Here is a 17,638-nt window from a genome sequence, read left to right as displayed (position 1 = left end):
AGGCATAGAAATTACTCTTTTCAGCATGATAATAAATGATCAGAATCTTCTGGGTTAAAGGAAAAATCATTCATTCCTTGTCAATTTCGAACTGCTTAATCTCTAAAATTGCCTTTAGCAAGCAGAGCCTACCAGGGCCTGCCAAGTTACAGGGAATTCTGGGAATCATGGTTCCTCAGTGGCTTCTTGTCTAAAGGGGTCCTTTGCCAGGTATTATTTGCACTTAAACTAGTTATATACTCCAGTGGAACTGCACTAAAAACAAGTTTTTCAGTTGGGGTTTATCAGGGTTTTTAGAATCCTATATCATTAAAAAAGATATCATTGGTTTAAGATAATCTTACCTCTTCACAAGTCACCATCCTGTTGAAATCCTGTTTTTTCTTGCATTGTTTGTTTACCCTGTTTGCAGCTTGTGCTGTTTTTTTTTAAAGAGAATCTGTCTTTTTGCCCATTCAGGGCAGGGGAGCAGTTCTGTTGGCAGCCCTTTTTACTCAATGTTTCTCAACCAGGGTCTGTGGAACCCAAGGGTTCTTCCAGAGGTTGCTAGGGGTTCTATGAGCAATTTGTGACTCCTAGGTCAGTTACCACCGACACCAATGATCCTTTTGGCGATCTATAAGGGTGTGACATTCTTCCCAACTGCCAACAATGGATCTGATTTTCCAAGGTTGGAGAAGATACATTTTCATCAGTGAAACTGGGTGATCCAGCAAACCTGGAATGGGTCTGGTCCAGAATTTAAAACACTTGTTACGAAATAGCAAATTCTTTTAGGAAATCCATTCCAGATTTTCTGATTCACCCAGTTTCACTGATGAATGTGTATCCTCTCCGGCCTTGGATAGCTTTAATAAATTAGGCCCAATGTTAGAGACATTTTTCCCAAGAACCACCAAGCCAATGTACAGTGAGCTGTGGATATTGTAATCATAGTAGGGGTTCCCTGAAGACTTGGAAGATAATTCAAGGGGTTTACCATGTTAAAAAGTTTGAGAAACACTATTCTAACTCCACACCAAACCCCAGTTTCTACCCCTATACTTTACAAAAAGTAGTTATTCATCTGAAATGGCTCTTAAAGTGCTTTGGAAGCATCACATTTCCCCTCAACATTATATAATTTTCCTTGTACAATGTTTACCCACCAGCTGATATAATGATGCTCGAGGCGGCCTAATTAACGTATATCAAATTGTTACCAAACAACAGCCCAAAGCTGTGTAATTAAAATGGGTAAATATTCATATTAAATAACAATACCATATAATGAACTCATTCATGGGGAATTTTCTTTTTCATTAACATAAACTGTAATTTAACTTTTCTGCTGACTGTTCATTTTCTTTTGTTTCCATTGTGAGAAGCATTTTAGAATAGGAATATAGACAGTCACCAATATGCTCACCAATCACCCAGCCAATCCTGGCCAACATCTGTCTGTGACCAGTGGCAAATTTAAATGGCCGATGGTCTTTGGGGGGTCAACTGGTTCCAACCACCATCAAACATTAATAGCAAGCATAAGCCCCACTTTTTTTGTTTGGTTAGATATTTCTCAAGGTTATACAACCATTTTTAAGGAAATATAGGCAGCAACACAGATAAGGTGTAAAGGGATGTTTTTACTGAATGACAAATATAAAAAAGAAGTGTGCAAAAAATGCTGAATAGTTTAAAAGCTACAGAGGAGTCTAGCCATACACAAACAACCATGAATTATTTAATTACCCAGTTGGAATGCATTATTATTATATATTGTGTGTGTATATATATATATATATATATATATATATATATATATATAAAGATTTAGCCTAGGGTTTTTCTTTAGATTCAATGGTTGCTGCATGCTTCTGCCTTGGTCCAGTTGAAGTTGTTTGGTCTTGGAATACAAGCTTCTCTTCTCTGTGTATCCTGTTTGTCTCTTCTGAGAAACATGGTCATGCCCTGACTTCTGAAGCGGATTTCTGATTTACTTGATTACCATACCATATGGGGATTTGGATCAGTTTCAGGTGAAGGTAGACAACAGGCGAGGCGTCGGCAGCAAGCAGATGTTTTTATCCATTCTGTATCACTGTGACTATATAATTCTTTAATATTCAAGTTAAACTTCAATCTCAATCGTCCCCTGAAGAAGCCTAAGGGCGAAACGTGTCGGGAGCTTGAGACCTTTTAAAAAAACTGAAGTTGATATTTTTACTTGAAATAGGAAAATAAGTGTATGTAATCACAGACTTTGATTGCTTGTATATCATTAGCTAGTTGATCTATGTATGGTATAAGAATAAAGTGTATAACATTAAAAAAAACATTATTTATTGTTTTTTAAATTCTGCCTATAAAAGCCTGTCTATCCCTCCACTTGATCACATTGGAATATAGCTTGTTTTAGTCAAATTATTTAAATGCGACATGTGTACAGTAATCCCCCCATGCCATTCATTGATCCGTCCTGGTGGATCAATGAATGACTGATCAGGAACGACTATTAGGCATGTCAGTGGAGGAGAGCACAGTGGATGCCACTTGCTCGTCTATCCCCCTCTCCTCTTCATAGAACAGGACAATATGGTGTGTGCAGTTCTTATTCATTCACTTCCTGCAACAATTCTCTGATGTCCATCAGACGTCTGTATGGGCCTTAACCAACTCACTAGAAACTCAGTTTACCCATTAATTTCCAGATGGTAACAAAAAATGGCTCTTGGATATAATAAACCTAGGCTAAGACTCACTTTTGTTACACTTTAAGGTGGCAGTGTTCCCTTGGTGACTAGCCCATATATTGCTTTTATTTTTCTGCTTAATTAAAACAACAAAACCAAGCATTTCATTGGCTGCCATAGGGAACATCAAACTTTTATATAACACACAAAAATCTTGGGGTCAGATTCTGGTCAGTTATACAGTGATTTTATTTTTGTCTCATGTATTTTTAAATCTCTTAGGTTTGCTACCAAAGAGAGGAATGGACTTCTGCTTTACAACGGGAGACTAAATGAAAAGCATGACTTCATTGCGGTGGAGATCCATGATGGGCAGGTGCAGCTGAAATATTCCACAGGTTGGTGTCTTGGTTCCTATTGGTGGGATGGGAGGACCTGTATTTATGTTTTAGTTTTTTTTAATGTTCCCTGGATTAGATATTAGTGACAACACCATGTCATGCTCAGTAATGTTACCTACATCTATGGAAAGAATGCGCTGCTTTGGTAATGATTTCTCCAGTCGCTAGTTAATAGACAGATTACATTTTCAGCAATCTCTTCAGTCTGTAGTCAATGGTTACTTTGCAGACTGCATACACACCTGCAACTTTCACCACTGGAAATGATCTTTCATGATCATTTCCTGCGACAAAAGAGTAAGTAAATGTAAGTGTAAACACAGCGCTATTCTTTTCTATGGAGAGGAAGGAAGAGCAACGGCATCTCACTGTGTTATTCTCTGTTGACATGTTTAGCGGTCGTTCTCCTTTGGTTGTTATTGGATCCATCAGGATGGATCTATGAATGACGTCGGGCAACTGCTGTATATGTGTCAGATTCCCAACCGAGACAAACCAACTACTTGTATTGAGCAAGATTTATCTCACGTGTGTATATAGCCTTAGTTGTGTCACGGGTCTCTAGTAAATAGCTTTAGATTTTAGAAAGCCTTTAGTTTCCCATCTGTCACATTTATCAACTATTAAGCCTTGGCTCTTTCATAAACACATCAATATATGGTACATTATATCCCTGCCCGACAGGTCCTCTTTGCATGCCTTGTATTTTAGGCACCCCGTACCAGAGATTAATGTCTCTTTTAGAGGCAGTAACTGAGGCTGTAAATCTTTAACCGCCTGTACTCAGTGTGACAACCACAGCCTCAGCTGAAAAGGATTTAGCTTTTTTTTTTTATCCCCCCTGACCACTAAATGGCGATTGTATTGGCCTCAGGACTGCATGGTTGTGTATCAGCATTGCTGAGTGCATCGTTAATGGAAATTACCGGAGACTACAAGATAGAAGTGGTCCTTTCCTATTAATTGCAACTCCTTCCTGCCTTGATTGATGCTGTGAATATGGGTTTAGCCACCTCAGCTAACGCAGACATCTGTTGTATTATGGATGCGGGTGATAGGGCAATGAGTCTGACACCTTGTTTTAATTTTATGAGCAACCAGGATAGAATTAAACAGGTTCACCGTCCGTCTTGTTGGAGTAGGTCCAGGATATTAATCATGGCTAAGCATTTAAAGGCTTTAATTTATGTTTTCAAGGTGAGTCCAGCACTCTGGTGACCCCTTACGTCCCCAGGGGAGTCAGCGACGGCAAGTGGCACACCGTCCAGCTTCGTTACTACAACAAGGTAGGATATGAAAGTGATATTTTTTTTATATGTGTGTGTGTATATATATATATATATATATATATATATATATATATGTATGTATTTTTCTTTATTTTGATCGGGACTAAAAATGCTATTTTTTTAAAGTCAGGTAACAACAACAAATTGAAAGGCAGGATCGCCCACTGGGCCTGCTTTGTTAGGGCTCTTCAAGAATGAGGACATTAGACTATCATAGAAGAACCTGGCTGATCCTGCAAACATGCGATGGCTTTCTTAAAATCATTTGCTGTTAGTTAGCAAATGTTTTCAATCCTAGACCAGATCCATTACAGATTGGCTAGATCACTCAGGTTCTCCAGTGGTAGTCTATCTTATTCAGTCTTGGAGAGCTTTAATTAATCAGGGCCATTGTGTCTACCAAAGATAAAGTTTGCATGCACAACTGAAGGTCATTGCCGTGATTCCACTCTCTATGTAAAGCTGCGTACACACTTGCAATTTTTGTCGTTGGAAAGGATCTTTCACGATCCTTTCCAACGACAAGGGGCTGCAAGATGCATGAACGATGCTGTACATACAGCACCGTTCATGCTCTATGGAGAGGGGAGGGGGAGAGCGACGGAGCGGCACCCTGCTGCGCGCTCTCCCCCTTCCCTTTCATTAGGATCGGCTGTCGTCCATCGTCCGTGGATCCGGCAGGTCGGTCGTCCGGACGATGGACGACACCGACTGTACACACGGCAGATTTTCGCCCGATAATTGGCCAATGCCGATTATCGGGCGATAAAAATCTTACGTGTGTACGTAGCTTAACCTAAACAACATATTTGGTGTAGATTTAAAAAGGCTTCATTGTTAAGAAATCACTGAAAATATAAATTTGGTGTGCAATGCAAATGCAATAAATTATAGCAGCTGAATATATTTCAGGGAAATCAGAAAGGTAACAGGTAAATTCCAGCTGACCGCTGTGTGCTATAGGCACTCCACATTGCACTGTACATTGTACATTGTTTCTTGCTGTATTGAGGGAAGACTATGCTGCTAGCAATCCTGTCACTGAGAAAAACTCACCAGCGACAAGATCACTATTTATCGAGCTAAATAAATAATACCTGGTTACACACACCACCCTTGCCTAACTCTGCTAATAAAAATTTGAACATCTTGTATGTCATATAGTAAGCAGTGCATATAATATATCTGGTCCCTTTTCACTGATATTACTGCTCCAGATTGTATTTTTGATCCTAAAAAAAAACACCACTGGACAGCCAATAGAAGGCTTTGATTTGGCCATCCTAGAAAAGACCTTGCCTTCTCTTACTGAAAGAAGATAAGTAAAAAGGGCTTAGGGAATGAGGGAATGAGCTAGAGTAGTGTTAGGGTAGGGGTGTGTGTGAAAGAGAAGTAGGGGAAACCTAAAATTAACCTAAACTGTATATTTCTAGTTTTTTTCTTTTGCTTTCTAGCCAAAAACTGGTTCCTCAGGGGTTGCAAAGGGACCATCAAAGGAAAAGGTGGCTGTGTTAGCGGTGGATGACTGTGATATTTCCATCGCTCTGAGATTCCGAAATGAGATTGGAAATTATACGTGTGCAGCGGAAGGGGTGCAGTCCAGCTCCAAAAAGTGAGTAGTCCTTTCCTCTATTTCTGCACTGTGCAAAAAAATGATTAAGATATCAGGATTGCAGGAGTTAGGTGCTCTTTGTAGTGTTACAGTATTGTCCTATACAGGTGGGGTGAAGTTGAAATGGAATGGGGATTCATTGTCATTCATTACAAAGTGGCAAATTCACTTTCTCATTCACACAGACATGCCAGGTGGTATAATGTATTTATTTCCATTGCAGATCCCTGGACCTGACTGGGCCTCTGCTGCTCGGTGGAGTCCCTAATCTTCCTGAAAACTTCCCTGTCACACACAGGGAGTTCATTGGTTGCATGAAAGATCTGTATATCGACAGCAGGAAGATTGACTTGGCTTCTTATATAGCAAACAATGGAACAAATGCAGGTAGGACAGACAATGTTAATTAAACATTTAGTCAAATCTGGGCGCTGAAGCAACATAGTGTATAGCATATTTTCAATATACTTTTTTCAAATAATCATATTTGGCCCAGAGTGTCATTTCCGTCCCTGTTGCAGATTTCCCCCATTTCTTCTCTCTTAAACCATTGTCACTAGAACAACTTTCTAACCGAACCTCAGATAATGGTGCAAACTGAAAACCTAATCCTCCCCCAGACCAAGAAATTTTTTTTTTGATATGACATACAAAAAACAAATGCATATGCTATACAATAGAATACAGCAGCAAAAAGTATGTTTGCTATAGCATTTTACCTGACCATTTTATCATCAAACATTTATATTGAACACTATACAGGTTATTCTGTTCTTTTTGTCTCCTTTCTATCAGGATGTAATGCCAAGCAATCATTTTGTGACTCTAACCCCTGTAAGAATGGAGGGACCTGTTCACCACTGTGGGGAACCTATACCTGTGATTGTCCCTTGGGGTTTGGAGGCAAGGACTGCAGGATTGGTGAGTACCCAGGCAATTCAATTCTCATAAGCAGAGCTGTCAGTTTGAGAGGCGACCTGTCATATGTTTAATGAAATCAGAAAGGGCCTAGCTGCGTTTCCTGTATTAGTGTTCAAGAAAAGATTTTAGGGATCTGTACTGTATGCAGGTTGGCTACACAAACCTAATGATGTCTCATGCTTTGCAACCTGATGTGTTTAGATACATACACCCTAAAGCTAATACGGCCGAAATTCACCTTCATCTTGCATATTCCACACATCTGTTCCAAAAAATTTAGTCTGACAACTACAGTTGTCATTGACAGTACAGTCTTTATACTAAGGGCCTGAAAAAGTATTAATTCTGAGCTTTAACTGCAATGCTGATTGTATTCTCGTGGCACTGAGTATATTGCCCAGGAATATTAATTTGTAGATTACTGGTGTGTATTGGGTTTTGGTTTTGCTTTTGGAGATGAAGCACAGTCTTTACCTAAATACAAAATATTCTAGGCTAGGTGTCCCAGGCTGCTGTAATTGGATCATGTCACGTTTGTGAGTTTTATATATCAGTGATTTTCAACCACTGTGCCGCGGCACACTAGTGTGCCATGAGGGATCTTTAGGTGTACCGTGGGAAATTATCCAATTACCATTGTCGAGTGTCTGTGCTCTAGTGACTGGCAGAGTAATGTAATACTCTTCCATGTCAGTGGGTGGCAGTAGGTAACATAGTTTTCTTGTTTATTCTTAGAGACAAAAGAATTAGCTACAGAGTGTCATTTTGTAACATTTTTGATTTGTGGTGTGCCGCAGGATTTTTTCAATGTAAAAAAATGTGCCGTGGCTCAAAAAAAGTTGAAAAACACTGTTATATATTGTGAATAAACTTACCTACCTTAAAGCAGACAAACTTTTCGTATTAGGTTTATTTTCCACCTCAGGGCACAAAAAAATAGTAATTTAAATAAACGAAAGCAAAGACTGCTAGTTAATATGTATTAAATAAAACATATTTCTTTAGTATGAGAGGCAAAGGAAACGGCTGCCCTCTACAGGACAGAAGGAAGGATTGCACATTAACATTATAACAATCTGTAAGGGTAAAAAAGAACCCATTAGCACGGAATTGTAGGAACTGCCACACCTAAATCTGATATTTTCCTCCTGTAATTCACAGCATAAATCCAAAATGCGCTATTGATTTGCACAGTGCTGTCAGTATGAAAATGCTGACTGTAGAGTATACTACATGGATAATAATATTTAGTGCTTTGCTATCTTTTATTGGCCAGATATAGACAGGGTTGGGTCCTGGATCTGGCTTTAACCCTTCCAATTATTCTTTAGAGACTCAATACTTTGGCTACATTTACTGACCACAAATTTTAGGCAAGTAATAATTATTCACATTCATTATTTTAGCCATCTTGTTTCTTATGTCACTTTTTTTCAGCGATGCATCACCCCTATCATTTTAATAAGAGTGGAGTCCTTTCCTGGGACTTTAAAAATGAGGTAAAGATCTCCATTCCTTGGTTTCTGGGATTGGCGTTCAGAACTCGAAACTCAGATGGAGTGTTACTACAAGCACACGCTGGGCAGTATACCACCATCCAATGCCAGGCAAGTGTACAACATTTACCGACCATATACTTGTCCTGTAGTTCTGACTTATCATATCTTTAATAAACTTCTCTTCTAACCCAGCACAGAAATGTTTTCATTTTCTAGTTCCCTATAATATTGCAGCTGGACTGTTTTATCTTTTAAGAGAAATGGAAACAGATTATAAACATAGTTAACCATTGGCTGATAAATGTAGCTTTGTATTGGAAATATTGATATTATTAGTAAATTATTTTATGTTAAAAAGTCAATGCTTTGTATTTCTATTACAATAAAAAATATAATTTTCAGAATATTTGAAAATATTGCAAATTCTGTACCTACAGCTGGTCTCTGGCCTGGTCTCCTTCTCTGTCAGTCGTGGCTCCAGCAGAACCTCCACTCTTCTTCTAGACCAGATGCATGTGAATGACGGGAGGTGGCACGACCTCCAGATGGAGCTACGTGACGTCCGCAGCGGGCGAGATACGCGTTACGTCGTCACCATCATTTTGGATTATGGTTTCTATCAGGTAATTCAGAGTTTTTAGCCTCTTGATTGATCAAGATGATTTAACTTCTGCACATGCACATTGGAGATACTTTGTCCCTACATAGAACTAACACATGTTAAACCCCCTAGCGGTAATCCTGAGTGTGACTCGGGATAGATTTTTCATGTAAAAAGCAGTAATCCCGAGTCACACTTGGGGTCGCTCAAAACATAATAAAAACCCACTTACCTTATTCCGTTGTCATCGCCCGGCGTCCTGCTGGTCCCCGCAGCTCCTCCGGACACATCTTCTCTCTTCGATCTTATCCTGTTCAGAGACGTTCTACGGGGTTTCCTGGTGACCTTGGTGCATGTGTCGTTGTGGGCGGGAGGATCAGCGGAAAATTCAAAAAATTTTGTATTGGATTAATTACAAAATGGCTGTATTGAGTACAATACAATTAAATCTTTGTATAATATATATATTATACATAATATACATGCTACTGTACAGTTATATTACTTGTTTAACTATATTTTATTTTTTACAAATTTTTGTGTTTTTTTTTTTTTTTTTTATTCATTAATAAATGTATTACATTTAATAAATATTGGACATATTTTGGTGAGTTGTACCTAAGAATTATAGGCCTACAATGTAAAATAAATTTCCATGCAAAAAAATGTAACGCTTTTTGCATGGAAATACAGACAGAATTAGAACGCTAGGGTGGTAATATATTTATCATGTCATAGTATTGAAAGGAATCAAATGCAGCTAGCTTGCTCCTTGTTGTAATGTAGAAATGATCAGCAAAGACTCTCTACCTTGTCAATGGGCTCTCCTGTAGCTCGTGGGTGCCTGGGACTTGCCGGGTGCACGCATACTTCATGGTAGTCCACTGACTATCCACTGACTTCTTCATGTTTGAAATGGAAACTCTGGAATCTCTGGCTTGAGAAAGAAAACGATTTAGCACAGTTTTTTTTCTCCATCTGCTAGTGTACAGGGCAGGGGGGAACATCAGGGATCTAATAAACCCAGATCTCCTATTAAAGAAAACGTGTGCAATCACACAGGGGCTTTCAACCCAGATAATGACGGACATAGAATGAGTGCATGGTATCATAACCGAAGAACTAATAAAGTTTTGCTTGTCCTATTTTTCTTTAGGACACAGTCAGTGTTGGTAATGAGCTGCATGGACTAAGGGTGAAGCACCTTTACATCGGAGGCGTTATGGGAGCCAAGGAGGTGCAGAATGGACTAGAAGGCTGTATACAGGTGAGAAACACAGATACACATCTCACTCTAATGTTTATTTTTAGATGGAATTAGACTTCTTTATCATATACTTTGTCTTTGTTGCTTCTTAGGGTCTCCGTCTAGGGGAGACATCGAGTGGGATCACTTTACCCAAACCCACCAACGTTGTGAACGTTAAAACTGGCTGCAGCGTTCAAAGTGCTTGTGATCCCGACCCGTGCCAGGGGAACAGCTCATGCATGGACACATGGCTAGGTCACACTTGTGTCTGCAAACCAGGTATGTGATTTTAAAGTATTACTGGTAACATCAGGGATGTAAATGTCATAATAATAGGATGTATCTATATGTATTAACAGAAGGAGTAAGCAGAGCAGAATTATGTGTTGCTTCTCTTTCTTTGTCCATTCAACAGTCTAGGATCTAGGGTCTAGGTTCTTCAACAGGCTGTGGATCTGCTACAATGGCAGCTGAGGATCCCCCTGTACTGTCTTGAAGAGATGTTTGAATTATAAAACAGGATGAACCAAATTAAAAATTATTTTATAGTTATCACAATTGTATTTCAGCAATGTGTTTTTGGTCAGTCGTGTCTATATTTCAATTTAAGTGTCTATATGTTTCAATTTATTGTGTATGCGCGTAGAAAACAGGTATAGAATTCTGTAGACAGACTGCCTTGTCAATTAACAAAATCTGACAATTTTCCTTGGAAACAATAGACACTTTTTCACCAAAATGTTTATATACCCTTCAACATCATTAAACCTTAAACTCATAAAAATGGCAATTTTTATGATACCGTTAGGGTTAAGATCTACTTTAGGTGTGTGTAACCGGAGTTCTTCTTTCCCTTGTGCCTCGATAGGCTATTTTGGAGAGAACTGTGTGGACATTTGCCAGCTGAATCCATGTGAAAACAGAGGTCTGTGCCGTCATCATCTCAACTCCACTCAGGGTTATACCTGTGAGTGTACTGGGAACCACTTTGGAAGATACTGCGAGCATAGGTAAGATGGTATAAATGCAGGAAAAAAAATTTATATCAAGTGCCTCTGTTCCACCCACTGAGGAATGGTAAGTGGGGGTGGACATCAGAGCTCAAAGTGCTGTTGAGTTTCCCTGAAGCTTTGTTTTCAGATGCAAATACTTTCTTCTAGCTCAGAGGACAATGTCATTTCATCGATGTATGCAAGTAGGGCCCCAGTACACTTCCAAGCAAGCCAGCAAAAACCCTAACTAGTCTGTTACAACTATTCAGGTCAAAAACATCTTGTCATGATTACAACTTTTGGGCAAATTAAGAAGGTGAATCTCCTCAGCAGGAACACAGATAGCAATAAACTGTGATAGTGGTTTAAACCTTCACTATTCTGTACACAGCTTGAAAAGGACCCTGCATGCTATAATAATCATTAAGCATAAGGTTTAAATCTGCCCTTCAGCCTTTTTCAAAGCTCTTTCAATCATTGAAATCACTTCAAATACAAAGGTGTAGTGTTGTTATAGCTATCGGCATGTTATGATTTCTTTCTTAGAACGGATCACCAGTGTCCCAAAGGTTGGTGGGGGAATCGGACCTGTGGACCGTGCAACTGTGATGTAAATAAGGGCTTTGATCCAAACTGCAATAAAACAAATGGACACTGTCACTGCAAGGTATGAAAAACACTGATATACTGTGGATGCACTGTTTTATGTGCATGTTTGTGATTTAGGGTTATCTGAAATGGTCTAAACTGAAGTGTAAATGTCAATAAATTAAAATGTATTTTTTATTAATTGAGAAATAGATTGGATTTTTAACTTTTTTTAGTTTTGCTACTTAAAGCTAAACTATGGGCAAATACAAACACATTTTTTTTGTCTCCCTGTTAAAAGTCTTAAATAGAGATTTAGTTTTAGTGACCTTTAAGCAAGTGAAACACAAATGAAAATTTAATTCCATCTAACACAAATTAGCTTGTAAAGAGTTTGGGGGGATTTTTCTTTACCTCTTGTCCCATAGACACAACAGGGAGTAAGGAAAATCCACTTTTAAACACCAATGTAAGTGTTCCAATTGGAGTATTTTTCCCTTTTTTCCCCATTACAGTGAACATTTCCAACAATCCCATTACCAATGCTTTACTAGAAAAATGAGTGAATCTTCACAGTGGGAACACAGGAAGCAATAAAACCTAAAGGGCATTACATTTCAAATAAATATTGTAACTATAGAAAAAACATTTATTATTTTTATAGTATACACCACTGAAACACCGCCTAGGAGCACTACCTATGTAGTATCAGTCGGAGTAGTAATTAAAGCAACACTGGCCCTTTTTGCTGTGTATTTTATAAGAATGTTCTTTATATTTTTGCCACTAACCATCAAACCTTAATTTTTCCCATCATTTTTTTTGCCTGCCTTCTTCTTTCAGGAGTTTCATTACCGCCCCAAAGGAAGCGACACCTGTCTGCCTTGTGACTGTTACCCCATTGGTTCCTCCTCAAGGTCATGTGATCCAGATACCGGACAGTGTTTCTGCCGGCCTGGAGTCATTGGACGCCAGTGCAACAGCTGTGATAATCCCTTTGCTGAGGTCTCGCCAAGTGGCTGTGAAGGTAAGTTTAGTTTACTCCCCTACTGCTTGGAGGGTAAATAATAGGTCCTGCGTGGGGTCCAAAATGTCACTTTGAGCTTACACAGAGCTGCAGACTCCCTTCCCGCTCCCTCTGTGACAAATTACAAAGCAGCAGATCTGTCTTTTTTTATCCCAGTGGCTAATAAAAGCAGAAGTACAACTGGAAAATTCTGCTAGTGGTATGCTAACCTGTTGCTTTGATCTGCATGAGGAAAGCACAGGTTCACATTACCCTTGGGTTAACCTCAGCACTTCCATCACCCAAACATTAAACTTTAACCTGTTAACTTATTTTTACTAACCTTGTCCTTGGTAAAAGTAGCCAAACATTTGCCTCTTTTCAGCTGAGCAACTCTTGAAACAGAGACATGTTGGAGCAACAGTAATTTCTTTAAATGGAAACCTTTACTCCTCCCAAAAAAGAAAATCTTAACCCTTATCTTCTGCCATGTTGTCCATATTAAAAAAAACAAATATGTCCGTCTAATCCCATGTTGTCCTCTTCTACATGGCCACTCAGTCATTGCATGTTCTATACTGTGCAATTTTGTTTTGGATATTGGGGAAGGCAGCTGTCATTTCTCCTGCTTTTTGTCATCAAGTTCCCCAGGCTGTGAGTATAATATCCCAAGGCCTACTGGGATATCAACATTATACATCCCAGAGGACTTCAGGACAGTCTATCTACATTAGCATTGAAACACCTGAATGAAGTAAGGGAGTGTGGGCTAATGACTATGCAATCCTCCCCTAGATAGAGAATGCAAAAGTTAGGGGAGTACCTGAAAAATGTAATTGATATAACTCTGTAACAGGGAATAGGGAGAAAGCTGATGATAGGAAGTCCTATTTATTCTGGAAGGTCTCCTTTATTATCAAGTATTTACTTTTTTATCCCAATAGTCCTACATAACAAAAAATGTTAGCAGTGGGATTGACTTTGGTCCAAGTGTTGAATTTTCTGCAAAGTCCATTTCCCTTCATCTAAATGATGTCATGACTTCAACATATCCATTACAATCCAGGTGTTGTTGGCTGCCTCCTCTCCTCCCAGTCTAGAATGTAAGGTAGCACTGGACAGAATAGATATAGAAGACTCCTTATATACCCCGCACTGCCCAAACAGGACCTTGTTGGAAGTGCCCCATCCCATAATTTAAAATTACAAGACATTATTAAAAAAAAAAATACCCCAGCTTCCTGTGATGATGTCACTGGACCTTCTGTTGGTATTTTTTTAAACTGAAAATCCCAAATCGTAGGAAATGTTGTCCTGCACTTAGTACAGAACTTCTCACAAAATCTGTACACCTCAGCTTTTCCAAGATCCCATAGTAAGGACCTGTGACATAACCATATTCAAGCCCACTAGAAGCCGGAATGTAAGGTGAGTCTTTTTTTTTTACATTTTTGCATTTAGGTGTTAAGAGGGGATTCACAAGTCAACTTCTTTATTATTCAAGGTCTCCTTTAATAAATATCATTCTTTATTCAATTGGTTCCAGCATAATATATCTTCAGTAGGTAGACTGTTACTGGAGAGAATAATGATATCAGTTGACATTCCCTGGTAACATGCTTGGTGTGGTTAAGAGGACTCACGGGAGCCGGTGATGTCATAGCAGCAATGTGATTGCTAATATTCTTTCAATTTTTCCTTATAGTGATATACGATGGTTGTCCCAAAACGCTAACATCAGGAGTTTGGTGGCCAAGGACCAAATTTGGACTCCCCGCTGCTGTTCCCTGCCCAAAAGGCTCCCTGGGTAAGTAAAACAGGGCTTTAATCCCAAAAAAATGTTTTATAGTCTGTCATGTCATCCTTCTCCTCCAGACTGAGAACCAGACAAAATCTGTCCACCCGCTCAACAGATTGCTCCAAATTAGCATTTTACTGCAAATATTTCCAGCAATGTACGCCAGACTCAGAGCAGAACATTGCTAAACATTGCTGACTGCTGCCTACCTTGTTTATGCTCCGCTGTCAGTCTGCGATCAGGGAGCTGGAGAGAAACCCTGCAGCTTTTTACTGTTCTGCTGTTTAAGATGGCAGGTAATGCATTAACCTGTTCATGTGAAGCACTGCACCTCCTGAGCTGCCACTTCCCTCATAGTGATGTGGGATGGTGTGAAGTCTAAAATAGTCTGCTATTTTCCTATATGTGACCAGTCTTCTAGTTTTCACTAAGAAGTCCTCCCTGGCATTTGTGTACTTTACCCTTTCTACTTCTTCACCATCCCATTGTTTACCATCCTTCCATCCCCTTTTTTCCCTTTCACTTGGTTTTCTTTACTATACCCCACTATTTACAAACTTCCCTCCTAATACATTTCCTTTAAATACTTTGTCCCAGTTCTCCCTTTTCATTTTCCAACCTTCTTTTCATTCACTGGGACTAATTTATTACAGCTCTCCAACACTGGAGACTGAAGACTATCATGGGAGAACCTGGGTGATCCAACAAATCTGTAATGGATCTGGTCCAGGATTGAAAATTTTTACCAACTAATAGCAATAAATTAGCAATAGATCTTTTCCAGGTTTGCTAAATCACCCAGGTTCTTCCATGATTAATCTTCTTCAGTCTTAGAGAGTTTTAGGAAATAAACCATACCCACTATTTCTATTTCTGTCTTCATAACCCTGCCTATTTCATTTCATCCTTTCTTCTTTTCACCAACTATTTACTTCCATTCTCTTTTATTTCCTTAACTCATTTACCCTTCTCTCCCTTCTCCATTCTTTTCGCCCCCCCCCCATCTCCCCTTTCATCATCCCTCTACTCTATTTTGTGCTCTACTCTCTCTCCTCTCCTTTTCCCTCCAATCATCCCCTTTCCTCTTCGCTGTCCTTTCTGTGTGCTACTCTCCTTTCTTCCTCTCTTTCCTTCCTTATTCTATTTAATTTCCTTTTTCTCTCCTCTCCTGCCCTTTTTTCTACATTGCTTGTTTCTCATACTCTTCCCTTTCTAATTTTCTCTTCTTTCTCATTTCCCCTTTCCTTATTCTTTGTTTTCATCTTCTAACTGCATTCCTCTCCTCTCTTCTGCCTTCCACAGTATCTCTCTAATCTCCTTTACCCTTTCCACTCCTATCCCCGACTTCTCTTCTGTGTTTCCCTTCAATTCCCTTCTCTTTGTTTTACTATCTTCCCCTATTTTTACCCCACCCTTTTTACTTCCCTCCCCTCTCTTTTGTCTGTCTTTCTTTCATTTTAACACTAATACATTTGTAATATGAGTCTAATAAGATTTTTGACAATCGGGGTCCATGGTGTCATTTTAATAAGTATTTTTCCTCTCCATCCTCTGTCTCCATCTCCATTCTCCTTTCCACAATATCCAGGCATAAGAGGATCAGGTGAGGATTTGTAATGCTGATTATTTGGCTTCTGACTACATGTTTTATGCTTTTACTTTACAATGAATTTTTATTGGTAACTTTCCTGCATTCAACACCCCTAAATTATTTTGCCTTGTCAACCTTTCCTTTAGCTCAGTTATGAAATGTGTTCAGCCATTCCTTACTAACTTGCCCTATAGACCATGGCCATCCAGAATTAAAGTAATAGGTTTGAGTGGAAAATTAAGAATGAACGGAGCAATGTATCCAGGTATAAAACTTTAGCATTTAAATTAACACAGGGTACAAAGACTACCTTTTGTGTGGCTTTTCTTGGAATTCCAGTCTTTACCTTGTGTTGAAGGCCATCCAGCCATGTATAACCTTTTGGACACTCGTTTCCTAGTTTAAGTCTCAACTCCTGTTGATGAAAGGTGAGAATGCTGTATTAGCTGAAGAGTCATCTAACAAGAGGCTGCAGTAAAAAGCAGTGTCTTTGCTTTCCACTCAAATAGCTTTAATGCCAGGATGGGCATAGTCGTTAGAGAATCATTTATGCCTCCTGAAATTCCCTCAAAACTTGTCTGGATCACACAGAAGCTTGTGCTTTGGATGCTGTCGTTTCGAGCCTGCTGTGATTCATGTATGGACTTCTGGAGCTGTAAAAACAAATAATTTATGTAAAGTCAACCTAACTTTCCCCTGCATCTTCTAGGAGCTGCGATCCGCCACTGCGATGACATTAAGGGTTGGATGGAACCGGACCTGTTTAACTGTACTTCTCCAGCATTTATGGAGCTCTCTGCACTTGTAAGTCACAGTATAGCATATTTAACTGTATTTTATATCTATTGTTAATCCTTTTCCAGTTTTAAAGCTGATCTCCAGGCACATAAAATAACAATATCCTATTTATATGGAAATATATATCCATATATTTATCCATAATACCTTTTTCCAACTGGTCTTTGTTACAGGAAAAATGTAATGCTGGAACAGACCTGTAGGAAATACATAAAACACCCCTAGTTTCCAGTAGGATTACACATATCCCTTGTACTTTGATAATATTTGCTTATCCCAACGTTAGGCTTTAAATATTGACAGATAATTCAATCATAAAAAGAAATCCAAAGCAGAAGATTAAAATAATTCTAGCAAGATAAAAAAAAAAAAAAAAGTAACACAGCAGTAAATTGACTTTCCTTTCTTTTAGCTTTTGTTCTATTAGGTTAATTAGCTGCGTATGTCCCCATCTGGACAATTTACTTCACTTCCTCTGTCACAGAGAGCATTGAAAAAATACCTGGGCAATATTTCCCCTCAATCTGGAGAGACTTAATTCGACCTGAAGATGTAGTAAGGATAAATCACAGATCACAGACAGGTCACAGATTGCAGTAAAAGCCTTCAATCACAAAGAAG

The 17,638-nt window shown here is 38.9% G+C and overlaps 1 protein-coding gene and 1 long non-coding RNA gene across 4 annotated transcripts in view; one reads left to right on the top strand and one right to left on the bottom strand.

Moving 5' to 3' along the window:
- CELSR3 (cadherin EGF LAG seven-pass G-type receptor 3) overlaps positions 1-17,638 on the top strand; it is a 106,057-nt gene that overhangs the window by 64,785 nt on the left and 23,634 nt on the right. For 2 of the 3 annotated variants that reach the window (XR_011921988.1, XM_072420578.1), the window contains exons 4-18: positions 2,955-3,070; positions 4,271-4,359; positions 5,817-5,974; positions 6,198-6,361; positions 6,770-6,895; positions 8,333-8,502; positions 8,832-9,017; positions 10,152-10,262; positions 10,355-10,523; positions 11,113-11,254; positions 11,783-11,903; positions 12,668-12,851; positions 14,536-14,637; positions 16,217-16,231; positions 16,929-17,023. Coding sequence is in view for 2 of the 3 variants with exons in the window: in XM_072420578.1 (XP_072276679.1) it covers positions 2,955-3,070; positions 4,271-4,359; positions 5,817-5,974; positions 6,198-6,361; positions 6,770-6,895; positions 8,333-8,502; positions 8,832-9,017; positions 10,152-10,262; positions 10,355-10,523; positions 11,113-11,254; positions 11,783-11,903; positions 12,668-12,851; positions 14,536-14,637; positions 16,217-16,231; positions 16,929-17,023 (1,948 nt within the window). In the remaining variant the exon portion in view is untranslated. The remainder of the gene's footprint in view (positions 1-2,954; positions 3,071-4,270; positions 4,360-5,816; positions 5,975-6,197; positions 6,362-6,769; positions 6,896-8,332; positions 8,503-8,831; positions 9,018-10,151; positions 10,263-10,354; positions 10,524-11,112; positions 11,255-11,782; positions 11,904-12,667; positions 12,852-14,535; positions 14,638-16,216; positions 16,232-16,928; positions 17,024-17,638) is intronic. The other variant, XM_072420579.1, reaches the window with a different exon arrangement.
- Positions 11,835-17,638, bottom strand: part of LOC140337061 (uncharacterized) — a 24,239-nt gene continuing 18,435 nt past the window's right edge. The window contains exons 3-4 of the long non-coding RNA XR_011921989.1: positions 16,530-16,634; positions 11,835-11,869 (exon numbers count right to left, since the gene is read on the bottom strand). This is a non-coding gene — a long non-coding RNA (uncharacterized lncRNA). The remainder of the gene's footprint in view (positions 11,870-16,529; positions 16,635-17,638) is intronic.

Source organism: Pyxicephalus adspersus, chromosome 8, assembly GCF_032062135.1.
Source record: "Pyxicephalus adspersus chromosome 8, UCB_Pads_2.0, whole genome shotgun sequence".
NCBI classification, from domain to species: domain Eukaryota; kingdom Metazoa; phylum Chordata; class Amphibia; order Anura; family Pyxicephalidae; genus Pyxicephalus; species Pyxicephalus adspersus.
Note: the sequence above shows the minus strand (reverse complement) of the source record. Positions and strands in the feature narration are given on the sequence as shown.